This window comes from Peromyscus eremicus, chromosome 12 (assembly GCF_949786415.1).
Source record: "Peromyscus eremicus chromosome 12, PerEre_H2_v1, whole genome shotgun sequence".
Taxonomy (NCBI): domain Eukaryota; kingdom Metazoa; phylum Chordata; class Mammalia; order Rodentia; family Cricetidae; genus Peromyscus; species Peromyscus eremicus.
In genome coordinates, this window is record NC_081428.1 from 59,239,670 (window position 1) to 59,252,256 (window position 12,587).

General features: G+C 42.9%; 1 protein-coding gene across 3 annotated transcripts in view; it reads right to left on the bottom strand.

Moving 5' to 3' along the window:
• Hacd2 (3-hydroxyacyl-CoA dehydratase 2) overlaps positions 1-11,745 on the bottom strand; it is an 86,676-nt gene extending 74,931 nt beyond the window's left edge. Inside the window, exons 1-2 of one of the 3 annotated variants that reach the window (XM_059277863.1) lie at positions 11,449-11,745; positions 8,023-8,140 (exon numbers count right to left, since the gene is read on the bottom strand). In XM_059277863.1, coding sequence (XP_059133846.1) covers positions 8,023-8,140; positions 11,449-11,594 — 264 coding nt within the window. In that variant the 5' untranslated portion in view covers positions 11,595-11,745. Of the gene's footprint in view, positions 1-8,022; positions 8,141-9,954; positions 10,120-11,253; positions 11,274-11,448 lie in introns of those variants that run through there. The other 2 variants (XM_059277865.1, XM_059277864.1) reach the window with 2 other exon arrangements.
• Between the last annotated feature and the right edge of the window lie 842 nt (positions 11,746-12,587).

Here is a 12,587-nt window from a genome sequence, read left to right on the forward strand (position 1 = left end):
AAGATTAATTTATTTTTATTTTCTTCATATGAGTGTTTTGCCTCCATGTATGTATGTCTACCATGTGCACATCTGGTGCCCACAGATGCCAGAGAGGCATCAATCAGATCACCTGGAACTGAAGTGAGACAGTTGTGAGCTAGGTGGGTTGTGGGTGCTGGGAACCTGGGTCGTCTGGAGGAGCACCTAGGCCATCTCTGCAGCCCCCGCCACTCTCATGCTCCACTTTGATAGGCTCTGTACAGCAAATACAGAGCTCAGTTATGTTTCCATGACCCCAAGCTCTAGCTGAGGCTTCAAGACTGAGTCCACGAACTACCTAAGCTATCGTTTTCCTTATTTAAAACGGTTTTAATCCTATTTCCCTCACCCATCCTGCTTTTTATTACATGCTATTACACATAATTTGTTGTGTCTTTCAAGATTCATGTAAAAGGTACACTAATGTATACTAAAGCACAGGAAGTGGAAGCAGATAGCTCTTATTCAGTACTCCTGCACTCCCCACGGACAGCACTGGCAGTGGCAATGCCCTCTGAGTCCTTCTCCAACATCCACAGGCTTTGCTTTTAGTCTACACATTTCCCTAATCTGAAAGCACCCATTATCTTAGTAACTAGTCTCATTGTTCTAAACTTATGAATTAAGAAGCTTCAAAACTCCAAGTGATAGAACATTTACAGCATGTCAGCCTCCCTTGACTCATCCACCACCCTTCTTATTTCACTCTGTTCTGGCAGAATCTGAACCACCTCATGGAATTCCAGGTGGGCACTTTGCAATCTGGATCATGGTCTATCTATCCTGGGCTGTGCCGACACCACTAGTCCTATGTACCTACCAAAGTGGAAATGAAATTTAAAACATAGTTTCTCAGTCCCACCAGCCATGTCTCAAGGGCTCCACAACCATGTGATTAGTGGCTACTGTCCTGGACAGCACAGATCTGGGACATTATTAAGCAGACAGTTTAAACACACAGAGATAAAGACTTTATCATTTATGCGACAGCTAAATGGACTTTGGTTCTCTTCCCAAGTTCTGCTGCTTCTGGGGGTGCTGGAATGTCCCCCACCTGTAGGAGACGGTGCTGTCTCCTTAGGAGCCTAATGCTTTCACCCAGCTCCACGTGGATTCTGTTTCCTAGGAAGGTCTGAGTCTAAGGCCCTACGTTGCTTTTACTGCTTCATTTCCAAGTTTCTTTTCTTCTAGGAATTAAGATCTTTGCTCTAAGCTTAAGAACTTAAAGAAAAATCCAAAGGAGGAAGAATTTTTTTGCTGGCAGAAAAGCTCCTCTGTGGTGTGCCATAAACAGTCAATAACGAGCCTTTCAGTTCAGAAAAAGCCTCTGTATTTTTTTCTTCATGATTACTTTGAATTACACCTTCCAGTTTTTCTATTTCCCTGGGCAGCCTCATTCTTCTTTGAAAGGTTTTGTGCCTGCCTGCAGTTCTGTGGATGCACTGGCTTTAACACTAATGGTCAGTCAGTTCAGTGAGCTCCACTTCTTCAGACTGTGCCTCCCTGCTCTAGGACATACAGCCACTAGCCAGGCACCTAGTCCTGCACCTCCGCTGTCCAGGCAGCTCCTTTTATGTCTTAAATGGTGAACTCTGCAAGGCTCTCCATGGCGTCTGCTCTGAATCTGCTTTCCCTGAGATGCTCTCCAACTGAGCAACTGTCTCCTCAGTCTCCCGGGCCACTGCTTGTGTCACTACGGTCCCTTTCCTGCCCTACAGTCACCACCAAGAGATTTAGTTTGGGGGGTTGGGACTTGTTTTTTAATTTTAGCACATTCTGTTCTAAAATCATTAGCTTTCTCACCTCTTTGAGCACTGGATTATTTAACTTGTATTTGCTTGAGTTGTCAAGCAGTGACACCTGTGTGGGCGGGTTCCTATTTCCTACAGACTCCCTGTTCCTGTCAAATGTTGTGACACTTCTTACATCCAGGTTCGTTTTCTCCCATCCAGTTCTCACACAGTTCCTGAAGCTGGTTTTTCTGGGCTTTGTTGTTCAACGAGTTTGTACTAGGTGTCTCCACATGACTGGCTCTGGTAGCCTTTCCAAACTTTCAAAGATCTGTTCTTTCAAAAGCAATCTTCAGAACAAAGGGAGTCTAACACGTGCATGTAGATTGTTTCAAAAGTCCCTTAAGACATAAAACTGTTATTAGAAAATCAACAGGTTCCCACAAGGAGGAAAAACTGGCCTCTTGTCAACTCTCCCCACAGTTCACAGAAGCAAACTGGACTGGTAATGTGCCTAGAGCATGCGGCTCTACGAGTAATACCTTGGACACTAACATGGGAAGTAGACAAGGTTTGAGCCACAGGGCCAGAAACACTCAGGGGCATAAGTTGGGAGCCTTTTGCTTAAAGACATGTGGGTTAGACTGCCCTCTACTTAAAAAGCACTTCCTATCCATTAGGGATCTGAGGATGGAGTAGGAATGAAGACTCTGACTAGAACACATAGAGAGGGCCAAGACCGTGCTAGTGGACAGCGTAGATAAGAGTTCTTTCTACACAGTCCATCTGGAGGGAAGTGGGATGTGAAAGAGCTGCTGTGGGCCACGAGGACAGAAGGACAGAGGTAGACAAATGAGGTACATAGCAAGCTACATGATTTGTACCAGCCCAACAGGTCTGTGCAAATAACCTCAACCTGTTGGAAACCTCACTCCCAGTCCTGGGACACAGCCAATACGCACTCCTATTTTAACCCAAAGCATGCAGAAATCCAACTTTACTCAGAAATCATTTTAAACTGCCATTCTGGCCTGGCCTACAGATACAGGTCTATGGTCCTCACTACTCATGAGGATGAGACTGGAGGGCCTCAAGTTCACAGTATGGCTGGGCTATAAAAGGGGTTAAAGGGCAGCCTGGACAACTTAACAAGACACTATCTCAAAAAAAGTTGTTTTTTTTTTAAACTACGTATTATTAGTGTGTGTTAGGGTCACATATGTATGGAGGTCAGAGGTCAACTTTGTGGAGTCTACTCTCTTCTTCCGTCACGTAGGTTCCAGGGAATGAGCTCAGGTCCCTAGGCTTGTGCAGCAAATGTCTTTACCCAATGAGCCATCCTGCCTGTCCAATAAAAAGCTTTTGTTTGTTTGTTAGGGGAGGACTGGGGATATAATACAGTAGTACATTGTTTACCTAGCGTGCATGAGACTCTAGGTTCATCCCCAGTCCAAAAAACAAAACAAGATTTAAAACAAAACAAAACAAAAAAAACCTACCATGACTGTAATATCAACCAAGTACTTGTGTGTGTGTGTGTGTGTGTGTGTGTGTGTGTGTGTGTGTGTATACAAAGAATTGAACCTAGGACTCTACCTATATCCCCCTACATACATTCTATATCCCCAGCCTAATGTTCAATCTCTGCTCAGACAAACTAGAAAAAGTTTGTTATCAATGACTATAATGAATCCAAAACAAAAATGAGAAAGAGCTTTCCCACATACATTTTAGACAAATAGCATTTTTAAACCAAGATATAATTTACAAGACTACAAAATCCACTCCTTTTAAGTGTACACTTCAGTGATTCTACTCAGCATAGTCACAAAGTTATACAGTCAGCATTACTATTTACATTAGAACATGTTCATCCCTTGAAAAGGAAACCCTGTACCCATTAACAGTCACTCCCTTGCCTCTACAGGCTTGTGTCCTGAACATTTCATGCCAAAGGCGTCACATTATCTGTTGCTGTTTTGTGTCTGCCTTCTTTTTACACAGTGTGTTTTTATGGTTCATCCAGGTTGGACATGCCACCGATAATTCATGTTTCTGGTATCAACACATACATTTTGTTACTTATGAAGGGCATTTTAAAAAATATGTTTGTGCTGCTTATGTTAATTGGAACAGAATTACTCGAGATTTGACCCAAGATACAACATATTATTTGCACACTGATCTTTTGGCCTCTAATATTGATTATCAACATTTTACATAGTTCAATTTATAAATTATATTATAGCCAGATATGGTGGTATGTGTTTGTAGGCTCAATGCTTTAGAAGGCTGAGGCAGAGGATTGCTTAAATCTATGATGGGGAGACCAGCCTGGAAAATATGGGGAAACTCCTCCATTAAAAAAAAAAAATCCTAAAGCAAAACTTCATAGATAAAATATTAAATACTATATGTAATCCATATTAATATAACATTATTATATATAATAATAATAAAATACAACACATTTTCATTTTGCTGTGTGTTTTGTAAAAACTTAAGTAAAATACTTCTTGGCTTTATCTAGTATCTTACTCTAAAAGCTGTCCCTTCCCTCCTATCTTTCTGGATCATTACTGCAGCCTTGACCCCTGTCTAGAAGTGACCATTCCAGGATACACAACTAATTCAAGCTGGATCTATTAGCTCCTTACTAGGAATACAGAAATTAAGATTCTGCTCCTAGCTAGCTGTTCTCATCTTGGCTGGAAAAGCTACATCAGGAGACTAATTGTTACTGTCACCTGGCACAAAAAAAAAAAAAAAAAACCCCAACCAGAAAACCAGTCTGCAGGTGGAGAATGGTTCAGACAGCACATAGAGAAGAGCAGCCATAAGTGATGGAGCACTATGTTGCTTCAGCTCCTGACTCTGGCCATTCCTACGGCCCAGCTACATTCCTGTCCTTGGACTTTATGGAATACTCTACTTCTAAGAAGTCCCTCTTGATGGTTATGTGAGGAGGTTTCCATGATCTCCAGCCAATAGCCCTGATACAATCACCTACCCAACAAGACTGAAGGCTCCTTTCCTTTCCTTTCCTTTTCTTTTCTGTAGAGTGGCACCCAGGCCTTGTGTATGCTACGTGAGTGCAGTGCCACAGAGCCCCTCCCCAGGCCTAAAGTTAAGTTTCTTTTTAGAAGGGCTCAGTTTTCACAATATTCATTAACCACTTAAATTAATACCTGTAGAATAATTTGGAAATTTATCCATTAAAAAACACTCAATATGTTCTTGGATAACTAGGCAGAATAAAGTTAAGGTTTCTGTCAATCTTACTAAAATCCCTTACGGCTAGGTTGGCAACATAGCTCAGTGTTAAGAGTATTAGCCTGGTATGTGGAAGGTCCTGGGTTCAACCCCCAATATCTCCTCCACACACACAAAAAGACCAACTCAATGTATCCATTTTGCAAAAATAAATAAATAAATACATTTCCTCAGGAAGTAGATTATTTTGAGTTTGGGTTCACTTTCTTATCATATCATTACGTGTGCATTTGGGCTTGCTTAGCAAATGTTTTAAGTCTTTCATATACTCCTAAGGAGATCTGAAATTTCTGGGGAACAACTAACTTCTTTTTCCTTTTTAAGCCAATTCCCAAAAGGCCCCCTAAAGAACATCGGTCAGCACACAGGTAAATGAGAGGTTACCTTATCCAGATTAGTTTCTCATCCTGTCAAGGGGATGCACTGTAACTCACCAATCCGCACACATCTAATGATTACACAAAGCTGCTGTGCAGGCGATGGAACCTTTCTTAAGCACTGCACAGAGGAGTGTCTTGGCAGGCAGCCACCATGGACCTCTGCAATGTCCATCTGCTCATTTTCAGGAGTCACGGCTTCATTACACACAGTCCTTTTGATTGTCTTTCTCTCTTAGGGGTGGTGGCTGAAAGACTTTTCCATTTGGGGGCAGTCTTTTTCCTAAAACTAAATCCGGGATTTGTCACGCAATAATTTTTTTAGGGAGATTGACAAAGATAAAGAAAAAATTTTTTAATTAATTTCTTAAATCCCTATTAGAAATTCAACAGAGATGAACAGGCCAATCAATCATCCTTCAAAGTCTAAGACTTGGCTCTGGAGTGAATTCTGTAATACACTGTTTAATTTACTTACCTTCCTAAAAGACATACTTAAATTTTTAAAATTATATTACAAAATCTTCAAGGAAATCCCATTAAAATCACTGATGTGTTCCAACCCTGAGTAACGCCCCCTACGTCAAGCATGGAGGCAGTTTCTGATGGCCCTGATCTCAGATATGCTTCTCTGCAGCTGAGGGAACTGTATGTGACAAGGTGATGATGAGAGACAAAGTGCCACTTACTTATTTCTTCCCCACTTCAGGAAACCTGGCTCTAAGCTGAAAAATGATTCACACTAGAATCTGTTGTGGAATAGGATAGTAGCTTAACTATGTAAAGATGTGTTACATTTGTTTGTGTTGCAGAAGAATTGTTTAACTATGTAAAAATGTGTTGCTGTTTCACCTTGCCTGTCTAAGGTACCTGATTGGTCTAATAAAAACCTGAACAGCCAGTAGCTAAGCAGAGGAAGGACAGGCGTGGCTGGCAGGCAGAGAGAAAAGGGGAGCCACCCAGACACATAGGAAGCAGGAAAGCAGGATGGACAGTACATAGGTGAGGTAAACAAGCCTCAAGGCAGCACATAGATTAAAAGAAATGGGTTAAGTTAAAAAAAAAAAAAAAAGCTAGCTAGAAACAAGCCTAAGCTAAGGCTGAGCATTCATAATTAACAATAAGTCTCCGTGTCATGATTTGGGGGCTGGCAGTCCAAGAAAGCCTGCTAAAAGAATCTGCTGGTTTTCGAGGTCTCAAACTATTTGGGCAGGAAGAAACTAGAAATTGGCCTAATTCTTTTCCAAATCACAAAGGTGGACAAGGGATAAAAGACCAATCCACAGGCTAAGCTGGTAAATGCAGCACAGCTGGAACAGGTGCTCAGGGGATACTCAAGTCAACACAGCACTCCTGACGAGTCATAAGAGTGGGGAGTGCTTACTTTCTAAGAGAAAAAAAGCAGAAACAAAAGCTACAACTTTCTGCTTTTAAAAGTGAGGGTGAAGCCGGGGGGTGGTGGTGGCGCACGCCTTTAATCCCAGCATTCGGGAGGCAGAGCCAGGCGGATCTCTGTGAGTTCGAGGCCAGCCTGGGCTACCAAGTGAGTTCCAGGAAAGGCGCAAAGCTACACAGAGAAACCCTGTCTCGAAAAAACCAAAAATAAATAAATAAATAAATAAAATAAATAAATAAAATAAAACAAAGTAAACTCAAAAAGGTTAACACGATTCAGTGGATTAGAGGAGTTGACCACAGATCAGATTGCAAGCCCCTTCCCACTATACACTCAGGCAATTACATGGCATATACAGCAACAAAGTTAGATTAGCTGAAGTTATCTCAGCCCTACACAGCGACTTATATTGATGAGCAAAGTATGGAATGGAAAGATGATTAAAACAAAAAAAATAAGATGTCAGGACCTCTCTTTCTTAGAAAAGTTAGGACACGCAGAGCCACTTGGTATCATATGACCAAGGAACAACAGAATGCCAGGATTAGACATACAGACAAATTCTATGAAGATATAAAATATAAACATTGTATTATGCCAGAATTTGAATAATAACTGCAGCAGCTTTGGCCTGAGGATTTTTCCTGGGCACTCTGACCATTAAGAGTTAATAATACACTGCTTGGGACATGGCAACATGCCCAGGCTGGCTTGAAGATTTTTGTTTTGGTCTAATGTCCTTGTAGCCACAAAAGCTACTGGCCTGAGAACAGGCTGTTATATGCCTCTAGAATTTTAAAAATTGGGCTATAGGGTTAATGAGTAAAAATGATAACTCTGTTTATTAATGATGTCAAACTTGAGGGAAAATGATTGGAAATGATAACTGTTCTGTCATAGTTATTAATGATAATTAAAAGATAAGCAAAAGGATGTGAAACATGTCCAAAGACAAAAATGATATGATCTATATTTTGGAACACGAATCTATCCCTTCTTACTAAATTCTGTATAAATAAAGAAGCACCCTAGCTGCTAGTCAGTCAGGCTGCAAGATTCTCACCACCACCATGGCCTGGCTCACTTCCTTCCCTCACCAACTCCTTCCATCCTCTGCTAGGACCTGTCCACCACCAAAGATGGCTTCCAGCAATATTTTATCATAATAACAGCATGTTTTCTACTTTATAACATTTGAAATGAGTGACAAAAATCTCAAACATACCTCCAGTAAGGCTCCTGTTTGGAAGAATTTCAAAGGCTTTTCTATTGAGTAATAAAGACTGTGATAGCTACCTTTAGCCAGGTATGCTCTCACAAACCCAACTGCTATCACCAGCCACCTAGTAAGAAAGAGAAAGTACAATTAGGAGAGAGAACAAAAAGTTGGACTTACAATAATAAAAACATATAGTAAAAGCACAGCTTGTTTAAAAAACAAAACAAAACAAAAAAACCCTAGATTTACCAAATGCTATGGTGTGACTCTAACAGTGGTTCTCAACCTGTGGGTTGAGACACCTTTAGGGGTCAAACAACCCACTCACAGAGGTCACCTAAGACCATTGGAAAACACAGGTATAATATATACATTATAATTAATAACAATAGCAAAATTACAGTTATGAAGTAGCAACAAAAATTTTATGGTTGTGGTGTCACCACATGAGGAACTGTATTAAAGGGTCGCAGCATTAGGAAGGTTGAGACCATTGTTCTAATGCCACTACCCCACCCCACACTCATGTGAAAGGCATAGTCCCCAGAGTGACACTATTGGGAGGTGGTGGAACCTTTAAGACGTGAGACCTAGTGAGAAGTCTTCAAGGTCTTCAAGTCACTGGTGACATGCCCTCAAAGAGGACTCTGAGATATCAACCCTCTTTCTCTCTCTCTCTCTCTCTCTCTCTCTCTCTCTCTCTCTCTCTGTGGCCTGGTTACGAGGTAAACAGTTTTGTTCCTGATTTGCCACTAAACCCAACACAAGGAGGTCCTTCAGCTGTGGGACAGAATTTCCAAAACTGTGCACCAAAACAAACCTTTCTCATTTGCAAGTGGATTATTCCAAGTGTGGTATAAAAGTGACAGGCACACCGACTATAGCTCCCAAAGGCCAAGTTGTAGCACAAATAAGTGTTACACCCCCTACAGCATCCTGTTAAAATAAAATTACACAGTGGCACCTCACTCATCTGGAACTTGGCTCCTTCGTACACTTGTCTGCTAAGAACAATACAAACAGAATAAGCTAATGTGGTCTTTGTGCAGGTAAATCAGATCCTAGAAAGTCTAAGGGGAACAAAGGGTTCAATTTTAATTGTTTTGTGCTGTTAAAGTGTCTTTAATAATAATATTAAGACTGGAAAAATATTTTAAACTTTTCTTACAAGTGTCTCAGTGGGACATGTCCATATATAATCTTTCTTATCTAAATTACGTATGAAATATGAATAAAAAGTTTTTCTTTGAAAAAATAATTTTAAATTTCCCAAAACCAAATGAGAAAAGAGATCAATAGGCTTATTGATTAGAAAAACATGAAACAAGAAAGCCCAGGAACATGCAGTTGTGAACATTACCTTTCTGCTCTACTTTCCTTCTCAAAAATAAATATTAGGCCCTGGGATTCCCTGTTAAATCCCATAATGAAGCAAATGGAACTCAGTCATTAAGGCACATCTCAGAGAGAGCAGTTGGATTTAACTAAACTTACACATTCAACCAGGCAATAGGATATATGCACTATATCTACAAACTATCATAGCAGGGCATTAAATAAGGGTTTATAATACAAGAAATGAATTACTGGTAAAACTGGCCAGACTCCAGTTACAAATTAATGCTCAAGTTTATTATCAGTTCATCAGAGCATAACGTCCCTCTCAAAAATCCCAGCTTCTCTTCCTGGTTTAAGATATCACTCCTCTCACCCTTATCTCATGCTTATCACCCAGAAAAAGACATTCCCTTCTTCCTCAGAGAACTCTGAGTTCCCTCTGCAATACAATGCTTCTACCAACTCCTTTGCTAGTACAGGAATTTTACATATGAGCATACAGAGATCCCTAAATGTTCTCCTAAAAAAAAAAAAAAAAAAAGAGAGATCTGGGGGTATTTATGTGAAAAACAATTTGTATTTGCAATAGTTTTCACTGACCTGAGTTTAGATCCAGGGATTCTGAGAACTTGTATGATCTTATGCAAGTTACTTCTTAAGCCTATGTTTCTTTCTTTTTTTGAGACAGGGTTTCTCTGTGTAGCCCTGGTTGTCCTTGAACTTGCTCTGCAGACCAGGATGGCCTTAAACTCAGAGAACCCACATGTCCAGCCTGAGCCTATGTTTCAACACCTCCTATTTCTAATATTAGCAATAAGCCTACTATCCTCCCAGCCTATTTCTTCATTAAAAAGCAACATACTATAAATCTATAGCATTTGTGTAAGTTTATATCTAAAGGATACACAAAATTAGCTGACTCAAGTAAGGTGATCTGGGTGGAACAGCACTGTATGCATGTTTTGTGTATATTTTAAAACTTGAACTCTGCCAATGTATTTCCTACTCTATAAAATAATTAAAACTGGATTTTCAATATACATTCCTTAATTTTTTTCCTGTATATTTGAAAGTTTTACCTAAAAAAAAAAGCTAGACAAAAATGGCTACAGTGCTAGGGATATAGCTTAAATAGAGTGCATGCAAGTGTTGAGGCCCTAGGTTCAGTTCCAGGACCAGTAAATAAACAAACGAATGAATGCTAGGGAGTCAAGAGTGATGGCAGTCAGAAGACTGAGGCAGGAGGATCACAAGTTCTGTGCCAGGCAAAACTACATAACGAGCTAGATCTAGTCTTAAAAAAAACAAGAAAGAAAGAGAAAGGGGAACAGGAAAAGGAAAGTAAGAAAACGTGTTTCACACCTCAGAACTTTCCTAACAAATTATATTGTGATTGATCTCACCAAAACCACCGGATTGCGAAAGTGGATTCACCTAGCCCAATTCTACCAAACTGAAAAAAAAAAAAAAAAAAAAAAAAAAAAAAAAAAAAGAGGCCCAGAGAAAGCAGCGGATTTATTCCAAGTCACACAGCAAGTTGTGTGAGAACTAAAACTCTGCTATTAAGGGACAGGCTGAAAGTGAGGTAAAACCGTCTTGAGCGCCGACTTCTCTCCCAACCCCACCTCCCCCGCCCCCCCCGCCCCCCCCCCGTCCTCCCCAGAAAGTCCAAATCCCGTCTGTCGGACAGCTCCGACTCGGGTGGCGGGCCCCAAACTTTGAACGTGTCCCCACTCCCGCGGAGGTGAGAGCTCTGCCCGGGATTTTGAAAACGACCGCTGAAATGAATGGTCTCCGCCGCCGGCGCTCGTGACCGCCCGCCCGTCCGTCCGTCCATCGGTCCGTCCGTCCGTCCGTCCGTCCGTCCTCGGCTCCGCTCCCCTCCGCCCCTCCCCGCACCTGTGGCCAGCCCACCCGCCCCGCCGAGGAGGCCCCGGCCGGCCAGCCCCGGGCCAGCCTTCCCCGCGCTCCGCCGAGCCCGCACCGCGGCCACCCCGGGGCTGCGGCTGCCCACACTCGGCCGCGCGGGCTGCACGGCGCCCCGGCCGCAGAGGCTCCGCTCCCCGCCTCCCCGTGCCTGGCCCCCAGGCTCACCCGGCCGTCATCACCACATTGTAGATGACCAGGTACGCCGTGGCCACAGGCCCGGGGCCCTTCTTCTTCCGCGCGCCGCTGCCTTCGCCGGCCCCGGCTCGGCCACCGCCGCCCCCGTTCCCCTTGGTCGCCGCCACTGCCGCCATGTCCAGCAGCCCGCAGCCCGCTCTCCTCGCGCGTGCACGCACCTCAGGCCCGGCGGGGTACTGCGAGGGGGCGGAGGGAGGGACGGAGGAGAGGCGGGGCCGCGGCACGGGGCGGAGCCGGGACAGCGCCCACGGGGGCCGCCATCTTGGATGAGGGCAAAGACGCGCCAGGCGCTCCCGCCTCTGCGTTCCCGTCTCGGTCACCGCCGCCATCTTGGATGGAGTGGTGGTGGTGGTGGGGCATTCCTTCCCCACTTCCGGCACGCGGTCCGGGTCGGCGTCCAGCGCCATGTTTGATTAGGTTAATGTGAACCTGGGCCTCACTTGGCAGGCCTGTTCTTCCACCTAGGTGGATAACCTGGGTCTGGCCATTCTCTGTCTTATAACCATCCCTTCCTGCTGGATCCAAATGATACGTCCTAGTCCCTGTTTCTCTTAGCCTCCCCCAGGTGCCATGTCTTCACCCCTGTCTTCACACAGTTGCCCAAGCAGCTTGTCATTTTAGATTAGGGCGATGGATGTCAGTTAAGCTTCCCGTCCTGTCAAGAGAGCAGAAAGAAACAGCTTTTTTTGCCGCGCTCATCTTTTTCTTCAAACTGTAGCCAAGTTGGGGAACCACCCTTCAACAGTGTTGGAAGTTGTCTTTTGATTTTTAATTAACCTGCACTGTTCAATGGAGACTCCCAATAGTTGTTGAGAGTTGGGCAGTTCCTCTCCATTCATAGGCCTGATTTTTGTGAAGGAAGAGGTGATTCAATGCTTAGTTGAGGGCCGTAGGTGGTGTAAAGTGTTGTTTATACTACCGAGTTAAAACAGAAACAACTTCTGGAAGCTGCTTTCATCTGTTGACCCCACTCACTACTTTTTCTAGGAGTTTCTTCATAAAAGTACCTTGCTATCAGTGTTCATGAAACCAAGTGTCTCTTTAAATAAGTTACTATTTATGTAATGTAATAAAATAAGTATTGATTCCATGAAGTATTTATGAAGCAT